The sequence below is a fragment of the Sorex fumeus genome, unplaced genomic scaffold (genome assembly GCF_029834395.1).
Source record: "Sorex fumeus unplaced genomic scaffold, SorFum_2.1 ptg000093l, whole genome shotgun sequence".
Taxonomy (NCBI): Eukaryota; Metazoa; Chordata; class Mammalia; order Eulipotyphla; family Soricidae; genus Sorex; species Sorex fumeus.
Window position 1 is genome coordinate 5654507 of NW_026606150.1, and position 18127 is coordinate 5672633.

The following is an 18127-nucleotide window of genomic DNA, read 5'->3' on the forward strand; positions in this document are numbered from 1 at the left end:
TGAGACTTGCCAACCAGGCAGGGGGCTGAGTGCCAGGTGCTGCAGTACTGGGACCCCGCCAAGGTCAGTACTGGAGGACCCAGGACTATACTTAGTGATGCTAGAGACTGAACCTGGGGCAGGGCTCACATGCACCCTAAGCAATCCCTGGCCCAGCAAACAACACTCTCCTGGCTCTCCCTGGCGCTTTGGACATGCACTCCATGAGCCCTGTATCTCTGTCTTTTCCTTTTTTTGTGAGACATGATTGAATCTTCCAAGGGGATGTTGAAGATCACCTGGGCCCTCTGCAGTTCTCCACTAACTGGACTGTGTTCATGGGTCGGATAACCTCCAGATTTTTATACCCTACTCCAAAATAAAAAAGGGATTTTTTCACTTTTTACATAAACATAAAACACGGGAAAGTGCTATATAACCAAGTAAAACTACATTGAAATTTATCCATCAAAATTCCCAGAGAATACAATTATGGTTCAGCAGGGTCGTTCGATGCTTATGAGGATAAGTAATGATAATACAATTCTTAAAAAATGTTTGGTTTTGGGTTACACTCAGGCAATACAAAGCTTACTCCTCACCCTGCACTCAAGGATCACTTCTAGCAGGCTTGGGACTGAATCTAGTCAGTGCCCTACATGCTGTACTGTGTCTGGTTAATATTTTAAAAGAGCTCTACAGGCTGCATTTTTTTGGGGGGGGGTCACACCCAGCGATGCTCAGGGGTTACTCCTGGCTCTGCACTCAGGAATTACTCCTGGCGGTGCTCAAGGGGACCATATGGGATGCTGGGAATTGAACCCGGATCAGCCTCGTGCAAGGCAAACGCCCTACCTGTTGTGCTGTTGCTCCAGCCCTCTACAGGCTAAATTTTATAGCAGTGTTGACTCTACTAATCATTAATATCCTACTTGCTTTTCTGTTCAAAATACTGATAAACTGGTAATTCAAAATACTTCCCTGGGACCAGAGCAATAGTACAGTGGGTAGGGCGTTTGCCTCGCACATGGCTGACCTGTGTTTGATCCCTGCCATCCCATATGGTACCCTGACACTGTCAAGAGTAACCCCTGAGCATTGCCAAGTGTGACCCAAAGAGCCAAAAAAAAAAAAAAAAACCAAAAAACCCCAAAATCCAAAACCACCCAAAATCCCCTCCCCTTTTTTGATTTATTGTAGTTTTCTTAATTTTAGCAGAATATTCTTATACTAGCAGAATACCAATACCATGATAAGAGAGAGCTCTAAAAACTGGGATTTTCTTTGGTTTGGGAGGTACTAACTACAATGATCGAGGGAACCACTTACTGCCGGAGATCGAACCTGGTGCTTCTACACACAAACATGCTCCACCCCCTTGAGCCATCTCCAGGCAGGCCCCTTTAAATAAATTTAAAGTGAATTTAAGATGTTGGGGCTGAAGCAACAGTACAGCAGGGAACATTGCACGTAGCTGACCTGGGTTCATTTCCTGGCATCATATATGGTACCCCGTGCACCACCAGGAATGCTTCCTGAGTGCAAAGCCAGGAATAACCTCTGAGCATCGCCACAAAAACAAACCAACCCAACAAGAGGATCAGTGATTTTCCCTCTCAACCTTTCTCCAGCACAGGGTTCTTTGGCAGGGTTTCTCTCTCACTCTAACCACTGGGCTTACTGGCTGGGAAAAGTAGTGAGGTTCAGAGAAAGGATGGTAACCTCCAGCAGGAGGATGTTCATCAATGTCTCCAAATGCTAATTTCCTAGCAGTTCAGAAATCTCTTTTATTTCCTAAAACTTTCTGCTTCAGCACAACTGGGGAAGAACCAGAAGACAGAGGTGATAGTCAATAAGTCAGACAAACACAGAAAGTGTTAAACGTTTATTTGTCAAAATATTAAAAAAAAAAAAGTGGGAGGAGGGGAATAAAACAAGGCTAAATTTCAGCTAATGCTGTATTCACGATCACAGGTCAGACATAAAAAACAAAACAAACAAACAAAAGAACAACAAACCCCCCACCCAAACCCCAACGGTCCTAGCAGTTTCAGAAGATTAGCTGCAATGTGAGGCCAGAGCTAACAGAGAAGGCTGTTTGCCACTACATGGTCATTTTAACAGGAAAAGAGGTGTTGCAGGGAGACGGGGAGAAGGGGTCAACTCCTAAGGAAAGCAGATCAGAGGGGCTCCACTGTACAGGAAAAGGGGGTACCAGCATAATCCTTACCTAGGGCTGCTCAGAGGCCGAGACTAGGAGGAACAGACTGAAAGGCTACAGGACTAGTAACAGGAAGAAAGAAAAGTCACCTTAGAAGAATTAAATTAAGAAAGAAAACATAGTTGGTCACAAACTCCTTTGTTTACTGAAACATGAAGCAATGGAAACATCCCGGCAAAGGGGACCGCGCGGAGCAAGTTCTCATATATGACCGCAGCCCGAGGGTTCAGTCCGCAATTATCCTACCTGAAAGAGAGCACAACACAAGAGGCTTACACAGTGCCTGGAGAGCAGCTTGGCTCCGAGTACAAGGCCCTGGTCCCGTCCTGTATTCCAGGGGGAAAAAAAGAACAAAACAAAACCAAGTCAGACTGGATCAGACTGTATCCAGGTAATTATCTAGGCGACTACTGCGGCTAGGTGCTGGCATGTACTGGAGTCATGGAAGATGCTGCAGCTGAGAACACAACTCTCTCACTCGCTATGGTCTCCCAGGCAAGGCCACCTGTGACCCGGGGCTGCTGCAACAAAGAGCATTAAGTCCGGAGTCCAGCAGGAAAGTGGAATACGTCAAAAACAACCCATTGCATTTTTCTAAATTGGTCTCATTTTTATCTACTTCAGTAAACAAGTTTCACAAATTGCCATCACCAAGGTCCTCACGGAATCGTTCAGCCTCCTGGTGCAAGGCTGTTTCAGCTAAAGCCTTAATGCTAGTAGTGCCCTGATCAAATCTCCTTTAATCAAAGAATTTTAAACTTCAAGTTCTTCTATTAAAGAGGCTCCAGACCCGTGGGGAGGGAGAGATTAACTCACACCAATTTCTCTTCTTATTACAGTCAAAGAGCTAAATCCTGGTCTTGATCTGTATTAACTGACTTTAAAAGTTGTGCTACTAGGGTGACACCTGATTTTGTATCCCCATTTCATCCTGGTAACCTCATTAACATCAGGGGCCTGGAAATACTGCTAACTCAGGGTTATTCAGTCCAAATGAATGGAAGTAAAGTTTCTTAGAAGTCATCACTAAAAAACATAAGTTGAACTACCACTGCTTGCCATCCAAATTCACTCTACAGGGGCCAAAGTCGATTTTCCAGCACGTAGGGCACTTGTCTTTCATGCAGCCAACCCAGGTTCAATCCCTGATATCCCATATGGTTCCCCCAAGCACTGCCAGGAGTAATTCCTGAATGCAGAAAATCCTGAGTGAGGATCACCAGGTATGGTCCCAAAACTAAAAACAACAAAAACAATCCCCCAAACACACACACACACACACACACAAAACAAAAATTTTACTTTATAGTACCCTAGAACAGTCTTTAAAAACCACAATATGCTAATTTAACATTTAACTTTGAAACCTATTTGAGAGAAACAGAAGTTATCAGACAGATTATACCACCTTACTTTAGAGGCATATCTCACACTCCATGGCAGCTCCAGCTGTTTCAAAAGTAAAATGTAAAGCTACAGAAGTTCTTAAAAATTATCCTCTTCACACACACGGACACACATTTGTACACAATGGGCTGAGGAGATTCCAAGACTTGTCCTCAGACAGGTATAATAGCAAACTCATCATATCTGCTTCTCATAAGGGCTAATTCCTATAGTGGTGCTGCTAAGCAAATATTTAGGAAGAGTAGAAACTCTTTCACCTTGCCAACAGGCCTCCCAGTTAAGCACATGACCCTCAATTTCAAGGTGTGAGAGAAGCCGGGCGGACAGCAAGCTGTCATGCTGCTATCCCCAACTCCCCGGGAGATTGATCCACCTTTAGGTGCTCCTATTCCTGCCATTAAACCTGTCATGTACTTTCTGAAGAGAAATGTCTGGGTGACAATGGGATTTCATGCACATCCAGTATTAGCCTGTCTGATTCGTACATGTTCCTCTCCAACAAAACTGCCAGAAGCAGTGGGTGGCACCAGGCTCCAAAGGGCAGCATCACAGGATAAGCAGAAACTTATCCAGCAATGCTCTGCATAACTAAACACATTCGGCTTCCAGGCAAGTGTCGTAGAGCCCAAAACCTAAACTAGAAAGGACACTTGAGCTGGCTAACAGCTATATATTAACACTTTCAATAGCAAGCTGAAGGCCTGAGTTGTAGTTAGGGTTCTCACTGGGACAAACCCTTAGCTCCTGAGCCTGGATACTTCAGCTTACACCACAGTAACCTGTGGCTGGAAGAAAACTGTTTTGGGATCAGCCAGGCTTGAGTTTTCATTCTGGTTCTAATTCTGGTCTGTTTCCTGGCCCACAAATGAAAAACACCTTAGAGGTTTATTGCAGAAAGGAAACAATACAGAGCACACTGGCCACAAACCTCAGCAGGTGGAAGATGTGCTTCCTCTACTTGTTCCCTAACTAACCAAGCCTGTTTCCCAAAGAAGGAACTTGCAGGCTGGAGGACCTGATTTAGTGAGATTTAAAACATGCAATGCACTAGGCCAGAGCTTGCCTGGTACATGGCTTACCAGGGGTTCGATCCCCAGCACCCCATAGAGTCCCCGAGCCTGCTGAGTGATCCCTGAGCAGAGCCACGAGTAAGCCCTGAACACTACCAGGTATGGCCCCCTAAAGAAAAAACTAATGCCTTGACCCACCAGCGGATGACTCAAGTGGCCTCTGAAGCAGGCTCTTATTTCAAAGGACTACACAGAATTGCAACAGCACCCACCCCGCTCTCACCTCCAGTTTTTAAAAGGCTGAGTACCGTGCTCGGTCCACATACTGCTCCCGTTCGTACCGGGCCATGTCGTACAGGGAATTCCGCGCCGCTGCCGACGCCTGAGACAGCTCGCTCTCTGGCCCATAACCGTAGCCCTCGCCAACTGTGGGGAGCACAGCTGCAGTACGACGCAGGGGGCTCCTGTCCCTTCCATAATAGGAGGTGGTGGCGGCGGCCGCAGCCATAGCAGCTGAGGTGGCTGCGGCACCAGAGTTTGGCAACAGGTGTCTGTCATAGGGATCCACGGAAGAGGAGTTGAGGTGACTGGTCACAGCTGTGTTCTGGACTTGAGGCAGGTGGGACATGGACTGCTCTGCGTAGTTGTAGGCAGAAGCCGCCGCCGCCGCCGCCACTGCCTCATACGAGCGAACCCGGTACCGCTTGTAGTAGTCGAGCGCTCCATACGCGTCGTTGTAGTACATGGACTCGCCGTAGCCCATGGTGTAAGGCGTGCGCACTGCTCCGTACTGTTCGTTATACTGCTCGGTAAAGTCTGCCACGCGGCCCGAACGGTCTACCGGACACTCTTTGGACCAGTGCCCCTCTTTCCCGCACCGGTAGCAGCCGCTCTGGTCTCCCATCCCCGGCGCAGTCCGAAGCCGGCTGGTGGACAATTGCACGTGCATTCTTTTGCCTTGAAGAAATAGTTGAGAGAAAATTTCAGTATATTGTTTGTTCTCCCCCAAATGAAAATGAAGTAGTTGGCATAAGACACACACACTCCTACTCTCTACCATTAATCTCCGAAAGCTAAAAATGTAACAGACGAGAGCAAGGAAATGTGAGTCCTCAGAGACCAGCCAGTGCTTCCTACTTCCACCACGGAGACTGGATTCCCTCCTACTGCATCTCAACTTTCCTTTTGTTGCCCAACACAGAAAGTGAAGTCTCTGCTTTTTGCTTTTTAGTAATTGTACCAATCAAGCCCTGCTGCTATTTCCAAGTCACATATATAAGTCCCACTTGGAAAGCATCCTCTCAACTTCCGATGAACACGGTGCTGTATCAGGGTATAGCTTAAAAACCACAGCAAACGCCAGGGTATCTGGCTTTCTCCAGCCATTTCTGCAGGTATCCCCAGAAGACATTCTTGGGTACCAGAGTCGTGCCTGGCCCATCATCTGCTTTACCGCCAGCACCTCTAAGAATTCTAAGACTCCATCCCACGCTCGTAAGCAAGGGCGAATTCATGCTTATGGAGGGAAAAAAAAATGTGACCACGGTCTCTCACGGGTGAGAATTCGAAAGCTCGACAGGAAGCAATGAACAGAGCTGGAAGTCGTGGCTTCTTCAGGACAGTGCGCTCCCATGGAATAGATTGAGAACAATCTATATGTTGTATGTATGCAGTTTGCAAGTCCTTACAGGAGGTATCTACTTGTTAGAAAAACACAGCCTATTGGGATGGAGAGAGAGCAGTGGGTAAGGCGCTCACCATGCACGCAGCCCACCAGGTTCACCAGCATCCATACAGTTCCCTGAGGCCTCTGAGGTATGTCCACAAAAACACCACACACACAGGGAAAAAAGGGAAAATAGCATGGGCCTAAAAGCTGGGCACCCACACAAACAAGTCACATCAATACTTCAAGAAAATGACTAGCACTAGAAATAGCAAATAAGAAACCATCTTTGCCCTGGGCTTAAGTACCACCAATTAAACCATCCCATGCTTTGAAAGCAATTTGGGAAAAGTTTCCTTAGTAATTCAGCCCCAAACCGCCTAAGACTTTAGAGAATAAATCGAAGCTTTTCGAATCCCAGCCAAATGGCCACTAGAACAGAAGCGGAGAACTGGGGCTTTGGGTCACTCTTAAAGAGTGCTCGGACAGAAGGATCCCTCCCCTATGACCAGACAGTTGCTCTGTCTTGAACAGACCTTGTCTGAATGCAGCTATGCAATGGGAGGCCTTGTGCTCTACCATCCTATGACAAACAGCCCAACTCAGGATGGCAGCTAGAACAGCGGCCTGCACAGGTTCTGAGAGGGGAGCGGGGTAGAGCAATCGGACAATTCAGCCAAACCTGGTTCCAGTGCTGCCCCAAGTTCACGATTCCTACCACCCCACTTTCTAGCAGTCATAGCCTCCGATTTATACCCTATCCTCGGTAGTAAAAAGTTACTCAGGTTCTCACCACCTACCTGGTAGGAGAGGCAGCATCCGGCATCACCCTATAGCCCACAGGTACCAAATGGCAATTACTCTGACAGCTGCGTTTACCAAGCCACTGTTTCAGAAACTGAACTACTCCCATTCAACTCTCTAGACATGATTAGCGGTCACACACCAACTTGCTTAGAACAGAAGCAGATTTTTAATTGTGTTTTTCAACCACATCTGGTGGTGCTCAGGGCTTACTCCTGGCGGGTTCAAGGACCATATGGGGTGCTGGGGATCAAAGCAGGACTGGTCGCGTGAAAGGCAGATGCCATTACTCATACTATCACCTTCACCCCAGGAGCAGATTTTTGACCCAACATATACCCAAACACACCCTATAATTTAGACTGCAGGATTACAAGTCACTTGGCTTTCTAACACGCATGGTGACTCATCTGTGCCACAGGCACCAATTATGCTACAATTCTAAAGTTAGAGAAACCATGCCAATCCAGAGACCTACAAGAACATTTCTATTTAACGTTTCAGTTTGAAGGCCACATCTGGTAGCGTGCAGGGATCACTGCTGGCAGGGCTTGGGTGACCACATGGAGTTGCTGGTGACTGAACCTGGGTCAGCACCATGTAAGGCAAATGCCTGCCCATTGTGCTATATATAATACATTTTTTTTCTTTTTGGGTCACACCTGGCAATGCACAGGGGTTACTCCTCGCTCGGCACTCAGGAGTTACTCCTGGCGGTGCTCAGGGGACCATATGGGATGCTTGGAATCGAACCCAGGTCGACTGCATGCAAGGCAAATGCCCTACCTTCTGTGCTATCTCTGCAGCCCCTATATATAATACATTTTTAAAGAAAAAAAATTCAACATACTTTTTACTTTCATACACCAAGTCCATGTTTCTGGTTTTTGAGTAACAAAAACCAGCTATCACCCCTACCTCTAATCCTCAAGATTTAGAAATTATGAACAAATTGTGGCAAAATCTACTTTGTGAAAATAATTCAGGTGGAAAATTTACCTGGAAAAAAAAGGAGCTGCAGATAGTTTTGTGGGTTTGTGTTCTTAACACCCCCCTTCCCCCAAAAAGCTTTCTAAATGTCAACTTTGCAATTTTTGTTTTACTATTGGGCCACACCTGACAATACTCAGGGGTTGGTTACTCCTGGCTCTCTGAACTCAGGCATCTCTCCTGGTGGTGCTGGGGACTATATGGGATGCCACCCAGGTCGGCTGCTTGTGTGCAAGGCAAGTGACTTACAAGCCTCTCGAACCCAGAGGCTTGTAATCTTAAACCCCCTAAAGTTCTTCCAATAATTGAAAAATTAAATTCTACCACCCTTTCTCTTGGAGAGACAAACAGCTCAAATAATTCTGAGAGTTCCAAAAGTTACCAAAATGTGCTGTCACCATTTTACAGAAAACTTGGGCTTCCGACTCTACACTGTGAGAACCCTCCACGTTAATGCTATATCAGTTGGGAAGACACTTGAACTATTATATATGACTCCAATTCAGCTGCCCAGAACTGGTACTTTAAGAGTCATCTAATGCAAACTGTACTTAGTATAAATTCAGTTCACTGATGCTTATGGCAAAAGAACAAAATCTGAAATACTCAGTTCTACTCAAATTCTGCTTTCTTTTAGAAATCACACACTGCAGGAGCCTAACGGCAGCATTAACAGAGAATGCTCAAAAAGGTCCTGAAGCTGCCTGCACTCATAAGAGGCTACTTTCTTTAGGAAATCACCTACAAGGCATTAAATTGAAAAGTGACAGGACTGGGGGAAACGCTTTGCACGGAGGAGGCTTGAGTTCTAGCCCCAGCATTACAAGGGCCCCCAGAGAGTCCCTGGAGTGGCCCCCAAAACTGGGGGGTGGGGGACAAAAAAGGGGACATTCTGAAGTCTGGATTCTATTTTTTGTGAAACTACAATTTTCCCTATATATTTTGTTGTTGTTTTGGGGCCATGCCCCACAGTACACAGGGTTTACTCTGTAGCTCTTGTGCTCCGGAGTAACTATTGTTATTGTTCAGGGCAAACCTGGGTGAGAAGCTTACAATACAAGTATATGCACCCCTGTACTATCTAGATCTCCAGTCCAGCCCTATACTTTAAAGAGAAACTAAATGCCAGATATCAAGCCAATGCTCGACCTGGTTAAAAAAGCAGAACTGGGCCAGAGCGATAGTACAGCGAGTAGGGCATTTGCCTTGTATGCGGCCGACCCGGGTTTGATCCCTGGCATCCCATATGGTCCCCCAGCACTGCCAGGAGTGAGTCCTGAGTGCAAAGCCAGGAGTAAACCCTGAGCATCGCTGGGTGTGACCCTAAAAGCCAAAATAAATAAATATAAATAAACAAAAAAGCAGAACTGGGCCCCAAGAGATGGTATAGCAAGTAGGGCACTTTCATGCAAGCATTTCACAAGGGCTCAGTCCCCGACACCTCTTATGGTCCCACAAGCACTGTGAGGAGTGATTGCTGAGTTCTGCCTATTATGGCCAAAAAAAAAAAAAAAAAGCAAAAAATGAAAAAGACTATGAGCAGTGGAAGTGAGCACCTATGGCCTTTGTCCTGTGCTTTAAAAAGCAGCTGGGTCAGACATACTTGATGCACGATGCGCAAACTTCCTTACTCTTATGGTCAGACTTTGCCCTCCCATTTCTCTATTCACTGTTTTTTAGGACTAGTGGGAACCTTTTAGTACTTTTACAACCTTCCAAAGGCACTCAGGGCAAAAATGGTAAGAAATTATGAATCTGCAATGTGGCTGGCTGTAACAACCAAGTCCAAGATGAGACCAGTAACAAAACTGTGGTGAATGCACTATCAGAATTTCCTAGGGGTGAGGGAAATATCCCGAAGGCTAGAGCCTGTGCTTTGCATGCCGGGGGCCTGGGTTCAATCCCTAGCACCACCCACTCTCCTGAGCATCACTGGCAGCAACCCTGCAAGATACACACTGGGAGCAGCCACTGAGCACTATGCAGCGGACCCAACAAAAACCGAACAGAACTTTCTATTAGAGTGGAGAGTCTATATCAGAGTCTATATCAGCCACTGGCCTCCCGCGACTTGACTTGACTGTTTCAAATATGTGAAGTGTAACGGAGAAACCAACCTTTCCATTTTACTTCAACTTAGTATATGCTCAAGAGCCACCATATTGGCACTGATCTGGAGTTTTCAGACATTTCTGTGATATCAATGACATTATATAGTGTTTCCTCATTGGTATGATCACTTACAGGCCCTGGGATGTCCTTGTTGAATCTCCCCAGCAGTGGGACCATCATACCCATGTAACCTGCTATTTTTAGAAATTTCTTTTCCGGTCAGCAGTAGACAGAACAGTTACCCATGGCATGGCCTTTGACTCTGCTTGTATAGCCCGGGACTATATTGTTTATCTAGAGAACAAATGAGGACTCAGAAAATTCTCCCCAAATTCTAAATTCAACAACTTTATAATACAGCTTAATGTGTCTTTTCCTCTTTCTTAGCACAACCTCTCACCTCAAATAATTAAAAGAATAAAAGGTAAAGGCCCTCCTGTTGTTGATCGATTTGCTCGAGCGGGCCCAGTAACGTCTCCATTGGAGACTCTGTTGTTACTGTGTCTGGCATATCGAACACATCACGGGGAGCTTGCCAGGCTATGCTGTGCAGGCGAGATGCTCTCGGTAGCTTGCCGGGCTCTCCGAGAGGGGTGGAGGAATCAAACTCGGGTCAGCCATGTTGGCTGCGTGCAAGGCAAACACCCTACCGCTGTGCTATTTAAACTCTTAGACATAAGCTTTCCTGGCCCCAACCATAGAAGGTGGTAAGCCACTGCCTTTTCTCCTCCCTCGGCTAATCACACCAGCGCTCAAGAAACTGCGAACAGCATCCAAATGTATTGAAAGGCTGTGGATTTAAGTTTACCTGGTTTGTGAGTCTACAAAATTGTTGAGGACCATCGTAGTCAATCTGAAAAAGAGAGGCGCTGTGCTTCTAAGAGCAAACGGCCTCAACAACCAATTCTTTCCCACTGAACACAACGAAAAGAACCACCCAGCTTGGCCATGGTCCTAGGTCCTTGCCTTACTTTGGAGCATTTGGACCCCACTCGATCCACCCAGGCCCCAGAGCAGTTCACCTTGAAACTCTGTGTTGTCGAGGCCCCTGATGGCCTCCACGGCATCCTCCGCGCGCTCCATGTGCACGAAGGCATAATCTTTCACGATGTCGCACTCAATGACGGGCCCGTACTCCTCAAACTTGGCGCGGAGCTCTTGGTTGGTACAAGTGGGGCTGATGTTGCCCACGTGCAGCTTGGTTGACGCTTTGCTCTTGTTCTTGCTGGCCTCCACGTTGATGTTGACCCCGTGCAGCTTGTAGTGGTGCAGGTTGCGGATGGCATCCTCGGCCGCCGTCTTGTCCTCGATGTGCACGAAGCCGTAGTTCTTAATGATGTCACATTCCAGCACCTTCCCGTACTGCTCGAAGAGGGAGCGGATCTCCTGCTCGGTGGCCTCCCGGGGCAGGTTTCCAATGAACAGCTTCACCATCCTGACAAGAGCCTGGGGACAGAGCAGGGGGGTGGCCCCCAGTTAAGGACGGGACGGGAGTCAGCCAGAGGGAGGAATTCTCATGCCTCCCCCAAAGGAGCGCGCGGTCTACACAGCCCTGCTCCCCCCCACCCCACACACCACCAGTCGTGATTCTCGCTCCCTACAAGGATGGTCTGCTGGCAAAAGGAGATGCGGCACAAGCATGCGGGACGGAGCCCACCGACTCCGAGAAACGGGCGGATTAAAGAAACAAGGGATGGCGGTTTCGTGTCTATTTTCTTTCCTTTTTTTTTTTTGGCGGGGCTGAGGGTGGAACCCAGGGCCTGGCACATGCAAGACAGAGGCGCCCGCCCGTTTCACGCCTTAACAACTCTTCCTCAGGGCGGATTAGTGAGTTCTGACGGGGGTGAGGGACACGGATCAGCGCCTCCCCGGTCCCGAGGTTTTTGGAGGGAAAGTTGTCGTCTCTCTCCGAGCGAGAGCACCTTCCATTCCACTCCACTCCCGGCCTAAAAACGCCCCCCGGGCCCCAAAGCGGGGCCCCAGAGCGGTCCAACCTCCCGCTCCTTCGCCCCAACAAAGACGGGACCCGACCCCTGCCCCGCCCCCTCCGAGACGCGGCCCCGCCTCCTCCCCGTTGTCCGCCCAGACCTCCCGCTGCCACAGGAGAAAGCCCAACTCGGGGCCCTCTTCGTCCGCCGGAGCGCCGGCCCGGCCCGGCTTCCAGCTCCCGAGCCACCCAGCTGCTACCCCTTCGCACCTCCGGGTGGCGGCGGCGGCGGCGGCGGCTCCCGCGTCAGAGAGAACCCGACAAAATGGCGACGGCCGCTCGAGCCTCGGCGCGACCGGGCCCTCTCTCGCGCGCCAGCTCACGCACGCGCGAGTGCGCGCAGGCTCCGTCCCCGCCCCCCTCGGGAGCCTGCCGACCAATCCCGCGGCCGCTGGCGAAAGCCCGCCCCCGCCTCGGCTCCCAGCAGCCCCAGCGCGAGGGCGGGGCCCGCCGGTGACGGCAGCGCCGTCGGAGGTCAGCCCGCCCCCCAGTCCGCGGCCAGCCAATCAGTGCCCTGGAAGCGGGGTCGGCGCTCTTCCGTCAGAGAGCTCGGGCTGCAACCACGGCTGAGGTGAAGTGAGAACCCCCGGGGGAGTCGGCGACCATCACAATGGAGCGTGCGATTGCGCCCGCTTTCCGGGGGGAGCGGGGAGCGGGGGTGGAGGTGGCGGCTGATGACAAAGGGTTATCTCACTGGGTCTCCTAGGAGGGGGTCACCAGAGATGGCAAGCAGAGGGCTGGGAGGAGGTGGCGGGATTCAGCAGGAACGATTTGGAGGGAAGGGCCGGGGAAGCTGGGACGTGGGGTCCCCCTCAGCCCCTCTCAGCCCTGGGAAAGGGTTGTGAAACCTTTTCTCGCTGGAGGGCCTTCGAGGGGCCTCACCTTCACTTGGCACGTGCTAGGTCTGCCCGACGCAGATCTTTGCCGAGACGTTGGTTTCTGACGAGTTTCACAACGGGTCGCCTCGAGCAGTGCCCCTTGACCCGCTTAAACGCCGCCGTAAAACTAGAACTGCAACTTCGATTTCTCTCAAAGCAACGCTAGGTTTTGGTGTAGGATCTGGCAGCAAAACAGACCTGAAATAAAGTCATTCGAAATAACCGATTTCTGTTTACTCGCTAGACTGATGAACGATTTAGTTTGGAAAAGCCGTTTACTCAAGTCTATATTTTCGGTGAGTTTGCTGAAAGGGAGACGACCTGGGACCCGAGAGATGGTAACAGCAAGGGAGGGCAGTTTGCCTTGCACGCCGCCGACCCAGGTTCGATCTCTGTCATTCCATGTGGTGGCCCCCCAACACCGCCAGGAGTAACCCCCTAAAAGCATGGCCATGAGTGACTCAAAAAGCAAAAAAAAAAAAAAAAAGAAAAGAAAATCCTAAAGGGAAACAACTTCACCGTTAGTGTTTTCAGTGACATTTTTCTTGAGAAAGCCTGCAGGGCTGTGTCTGGGATTCCAAAAGAAGATTCCAAGGATTTAAACCTCTAACTGTTTACCAGGCTTGACGTTAAAGGCTAGATTTGGGGCTGTATCGATAGCACAGGGGGTAAGACGTTTGCCTTGCACACGGCCAACCCCGGTTCAATTCCCAGCATCCCATATGGTCCCTCTGAGCACCACCAGGAGTAATTCCTGAGTTAAGAGCCAGGAGTGAGCCCTGTGCATTGCCGGGTGTGACCCAAAAAGGTTAGCTCTAACAGGGTAGAGACCATCTGTAATTATTAAAAATTGAAGTTTTGAAGCAGGAGATGGTCAGGAATCATCCGTGGGGTCCTTGGGAGTCTCCACCAACACCATCATCCTGGACACGAGATACAGATATGGTCACCTTGGAGCCCCACCAGGAGTGGGCCTGAGCACTGCAAGGTCCAAGAAACCTGAGAACAGATATTTCCTGTGTGTGTGTGTGTGTTTGAGCCACACTTGGAAGTTCTTAGAAGTTACTCCTGGCTCTACATACAGAAATCACTTCTGATTCCTGACCATATAAGACAGTTTAGGACCATATGAGATACCAAGGATTGTATCCAGGTTGAACCCAGGCTGCATACAAGGCAAAGTGCCTTATTTGCTGTTTTTTCTCTCTCTCTCTGTCCCAAAACCAAAGGTTTAATCCTTTCTGACTTGGAAATTTATCAAATGACGCTGTTTTTGTTTGTTCTTTTGGGTCACACCTGGAAGTTCTCAGGTCTTATTCCTGACTGCATTCAGGGATCACTCCTGGTGGGGCTCTTGGGACCTTATGAGGTGCTGTGGATCAAGCCCCATTCAGCCTCATCTAAGACATAAGCCCCAACTATGGGGCCAGAGCAATAGTACATAGGGTAGGGCATTTGCCTTGCACGCGGCCAACCTAGGTTTGATCTCCCGGCATCCCATATGGTTCCCCCAGCACAGCCAGGAGTAATTCCTGAATGCAGAGCCAGAAGTAATCTCAGCATCCTCAGCATCGCTGGGTGTGACCCAAAAAGAAAAAAACAAAAACAAAACCCCAACCACTATACAATTATTCTGGGTCCTAGATAACTAATTAAAATTAGAAACTGAGATTGGTTTAGGTCATTTATTAAGCTAAAGCCTTGTGGCTATTTTGAAGAGACTGCTTATCTTAGTCTTAAAGTCTTTAGGACATTATCTCATTCCATTTAACACTTTTAAACAAGAAATTTAGAATAGAAAGCTCCATTCCCCCCCCAAACCAGTTTTAAAATCTAACTTTAATAGTCATCTTACAAATCAATAAAAAATTTTGTTTTTTCAAAAGACTCAAAAGTGGGGCTGGAGAGATAGTACAGGGAGAAGGGCATTTCCCCAGCCTCCCATATGGTCCCCCCAAGCACCATCAAAATAATTCCTGAAGCCAGCCTCACATGCTGGGACCACCAAGTAAAGGATGCTTGGAGGGCCCGCTCCAGATGAAAGATACGTGCTGAAAGTAGACTGTAGACCAAACATGATGGCCACTTAATACCTGCATTACAAACCACAACACCCCAAAGGAGAGAGAGAGTAAAAGGGAATGTGCCTGCCACAGAGGTGGGGGTGGGGGTGGGGTGGAGGGGGGGTGGGGGGTGGTACTGGGAACATTGGTGGTGACAATGGGCACTGGTGGAGGGATGGGTACTTGATCATTGTATGACTGAAACGTAATCATGAAGGTTTGTAAGTCTGTAACTATCTCACGGTGATTCATTAAAATAAAATAATAAAAAAAAAAACTTTAAAAAATTCTTCACGGTTCGTCACGGTTCTCCCGTTGTTCATCGATTTGCTCAAGCGGGCCCAGTAATATCTCCATCATGAGACTTGTTGTTACTGTGTTTGGCATATTGAATACGTCACAGGTAGCTTGCCAGGCTCTGCCGTACGGCGAGATGCTCTCGGTAGCTTACCGGGCTCTCCGAGAGGAGCGGAAGAATCGAACTCGGGTCAACCATGTTGGCCGCTTGTAAGGCAAACGCCCTACCACTATGTTATCGCTCCAGCCCGAAAGTAGAGGCTAGTCCAAAAGTAGTGAGTGGTCGCAAGGTCAACCTAAAGTCAACCTGCAGTAAAAATTAAATAAATAAAAAGTAATTCCTGAATGCAGAGCCGAGTAACAACTGAGCACCCCTAGATGTGACCCAAAAACTAAAATAAAAAGCCCCAAAGACTCAAAAGTGTACTCAAGATGGTAAAGGGAAAAAAAATTATTGTTTTTGGGCCCTGTGTACCCAGCTGTGCTCAGGACATCTGGCAGGGCTTGGGGGGATCATGTGTAGTGCCTAGAGATTAAAACTAGATTGGGTCTCATGCAAGGCAAGTGCCTTTACCCCCATTATTGTGTCTCAGACCCCTCAATTTAACATTTTAACAGGGTTTTGTTTGGGGGCCACACCCAGCAATGCTTAGGGTTCACTTGTGGTTATGCACTCAAGAATTACTCCTGACAGTGCTCAGGGTCCCATATAGGATCCAGAATCAAGATGCCACAGCATATAAGCTAAGAGACAGGCATGGAAAGAATTTTCCAAACTCAAAATAAATTACAGTACAGCCAGTGGTGGGAGAATTCAACTTTTTTTTTTCCTTTCTTCCTTTTTAAATTTTTTATTTTTGACATTTTGGGTCACACCCAGCGATGCTTACAGGTTACTCCTGGCTCTGCTCTCAGGAATTACTCCTGGCAGAAGCTGTGAATGTAAGGTCCCGTGGGACCCCAAGGGAAATTCCAGAGCTAAACTCTGCTAATTAGTAACTCTTCCTTTCCTGCCCCCTCCCTAGTAAAACCTTGAGATGTAAATCCTGCCCCCTCCCTAGTAGAGGCCTGAGATGTAAATTCTGTCTCCACTGTTGACTTAATTGGGATGTAAATCTTGCCTCCACTATTGACTCTTTCTTATCTGCCCCTCCGCTAGTAACTCTTCCCTTACCACCTCCACTGGAATGCAGGTGTCCTGAGCTGTAAATCACAGGGAGCCAGGTAGACATAGCAGATAACCAGATGTTTGAGTTATGAGATCCCACTAGCCACAATGCCCATGTACATAAATGCTGATCTTTGAATCTATAGGCTAAGGAGTGATATACTTTTAAATGGATTGGTTAAGAAAGTATATGTTGTTACGAATCTATTGGCCATGAAATGCTCAGGGTCTGCTGTAATGGCCAGTGAAGGCCTATATAAGATCCCCTTTGAAGAAGCTCGGGGTCTTGCCTAACCTATCGGACCTGCGTGTCTGTGTAGACAGCTTGACCCTGGCTAGCCAGTCTTACAATAAACCTTGCTTGCTGTTTGCAGTCTCTGGAGTCTCTTTATCGTTAAAAGGAGATCACGATCCACGTCCTAAAAGGGAATTAAACCCAGATCAGCCACTACCCACTGTACATTCTAGCCCCAAGAACTCAACTTTTTTTTAAGGGACACCTAGGTTTTTAAAAAATGGTTCCAATCACACACTACTCTGGTCTCCAGTGACTTCGCTTGTCTTGTAAATTAAAATGGATCTGAATAGAATTTTTCCAGTCTCTAAGCTGGATTTGACATTTCAGGGTACCATGAGGACAGATGCCACACAGAGGCAGTGCATGTGCTGCAGTGGGCACTGGGGCAGGGGTGCAGGGAGACATCAGAGTACCCCTGTGGCCTCGCTGCCCTGCAGGCTCACTGGCCTGATGCCTGGAGAACCTGCCTAACTCCAAAAGAGAGGGGACAGGCTGCCAGAAAAGGAATAGCCAGAGGGGCCCAAGGTCAGATTAGAACTTGGGCTGGAGGAAAGGAAAAAAAGGGAAAGGTGGGGGTTTCCTTAAGTCACATGTCAGGAAAGGTGAAAAAACTTTTATATTTATTTTGTGTTTGTTGTTTTGGATCGGGGTTGAGCATCCTCCACTCAGATCCTCCATCTTCCAGTAGGCAGGGGTTACACCCACCAACCCCTCCATCCCCCCCCCCCCCCACCGCAATCCCATCAATGGCCAAGACCCAGAGACTATAAAAACCCAGCTCCTGGAAGCGTGCAGCTTATTATCAAATCTTATTATCTCATTCTTACTTTGGACAACTGGCAGGCTACCGAATGTAACCTGCCCACACACGGCAGAGTCTGGCAAACTCCCCGTGGTGTACCCAATATGCCAAATACCAGTAACAATGATGGGTCTCATTCTCCTAACCCTGAAAGAGCCTTGGCACTTTTTAAAATCTCAGGGCTAGGGCGAAGGTGCCTGCTTGAGGCAATCAACGAATAACAGGATGATCGTGATCTGTTTTGGATTTGGGAGCCACACCCAGCTGTGCTCTGGCTTTACACATGGTTCTGTGTTCAGGGGTCACTCCTGGCAGGGTTTGAGGGCCATGTATGGTGCCGGGGATTGAACCCATGGCAGCCATGTGCTGGCAAGCGCCTTGCCTCTGTACCACTAGTGAGCTAATCATCCCTGATGTTTGCTTGGGGCACTATTTTAGAAAAGGT

The 18127-nt window shown here is 48.3% G+C and overlaps 1 protein-coding gene across 2 annotated transcripts; it reads right to left on the minus strand.

Annotated features, from left to right (window-relative positions):
• Positions 1-1847: 1847 nt before the first annotated feature.
• On the minus strand, positions 1848-12540 carry RBM4B (RNA binding motif protein 4B). 2 transcript variants are annotated; one of them, XM_056131943.1, is made up of 4 exons: positions 12387-12540; positions 11212-11635; positions 4901-5574; positions 1848-2446 (listed from the first exon to the last, which is right to left on the minus strand). In XM_056131943.1, the coding sequence occupies exons 2-3, from the start codon at positions 11621-11623 to the stop codon at positions 4910-4912; spliced, it is 1077 nt and encodes a 358-aa protein (XP_055987918.1). In that variant the 5' UTR covers positions 11624-11635; positions 12387-12540; the 3' UTR covers positions 1848-2446; positions 4901-4909. The 2 variants fall into 2 exon arrangements, with proteins under 2 accessions (XP_055987918.1, XP_055987919.1); XM_056131944.1 differs by having other exon boundaries at positions 1848-2526.
• Positions 12541-18127: the final 5587 nt, after the last annotated feature.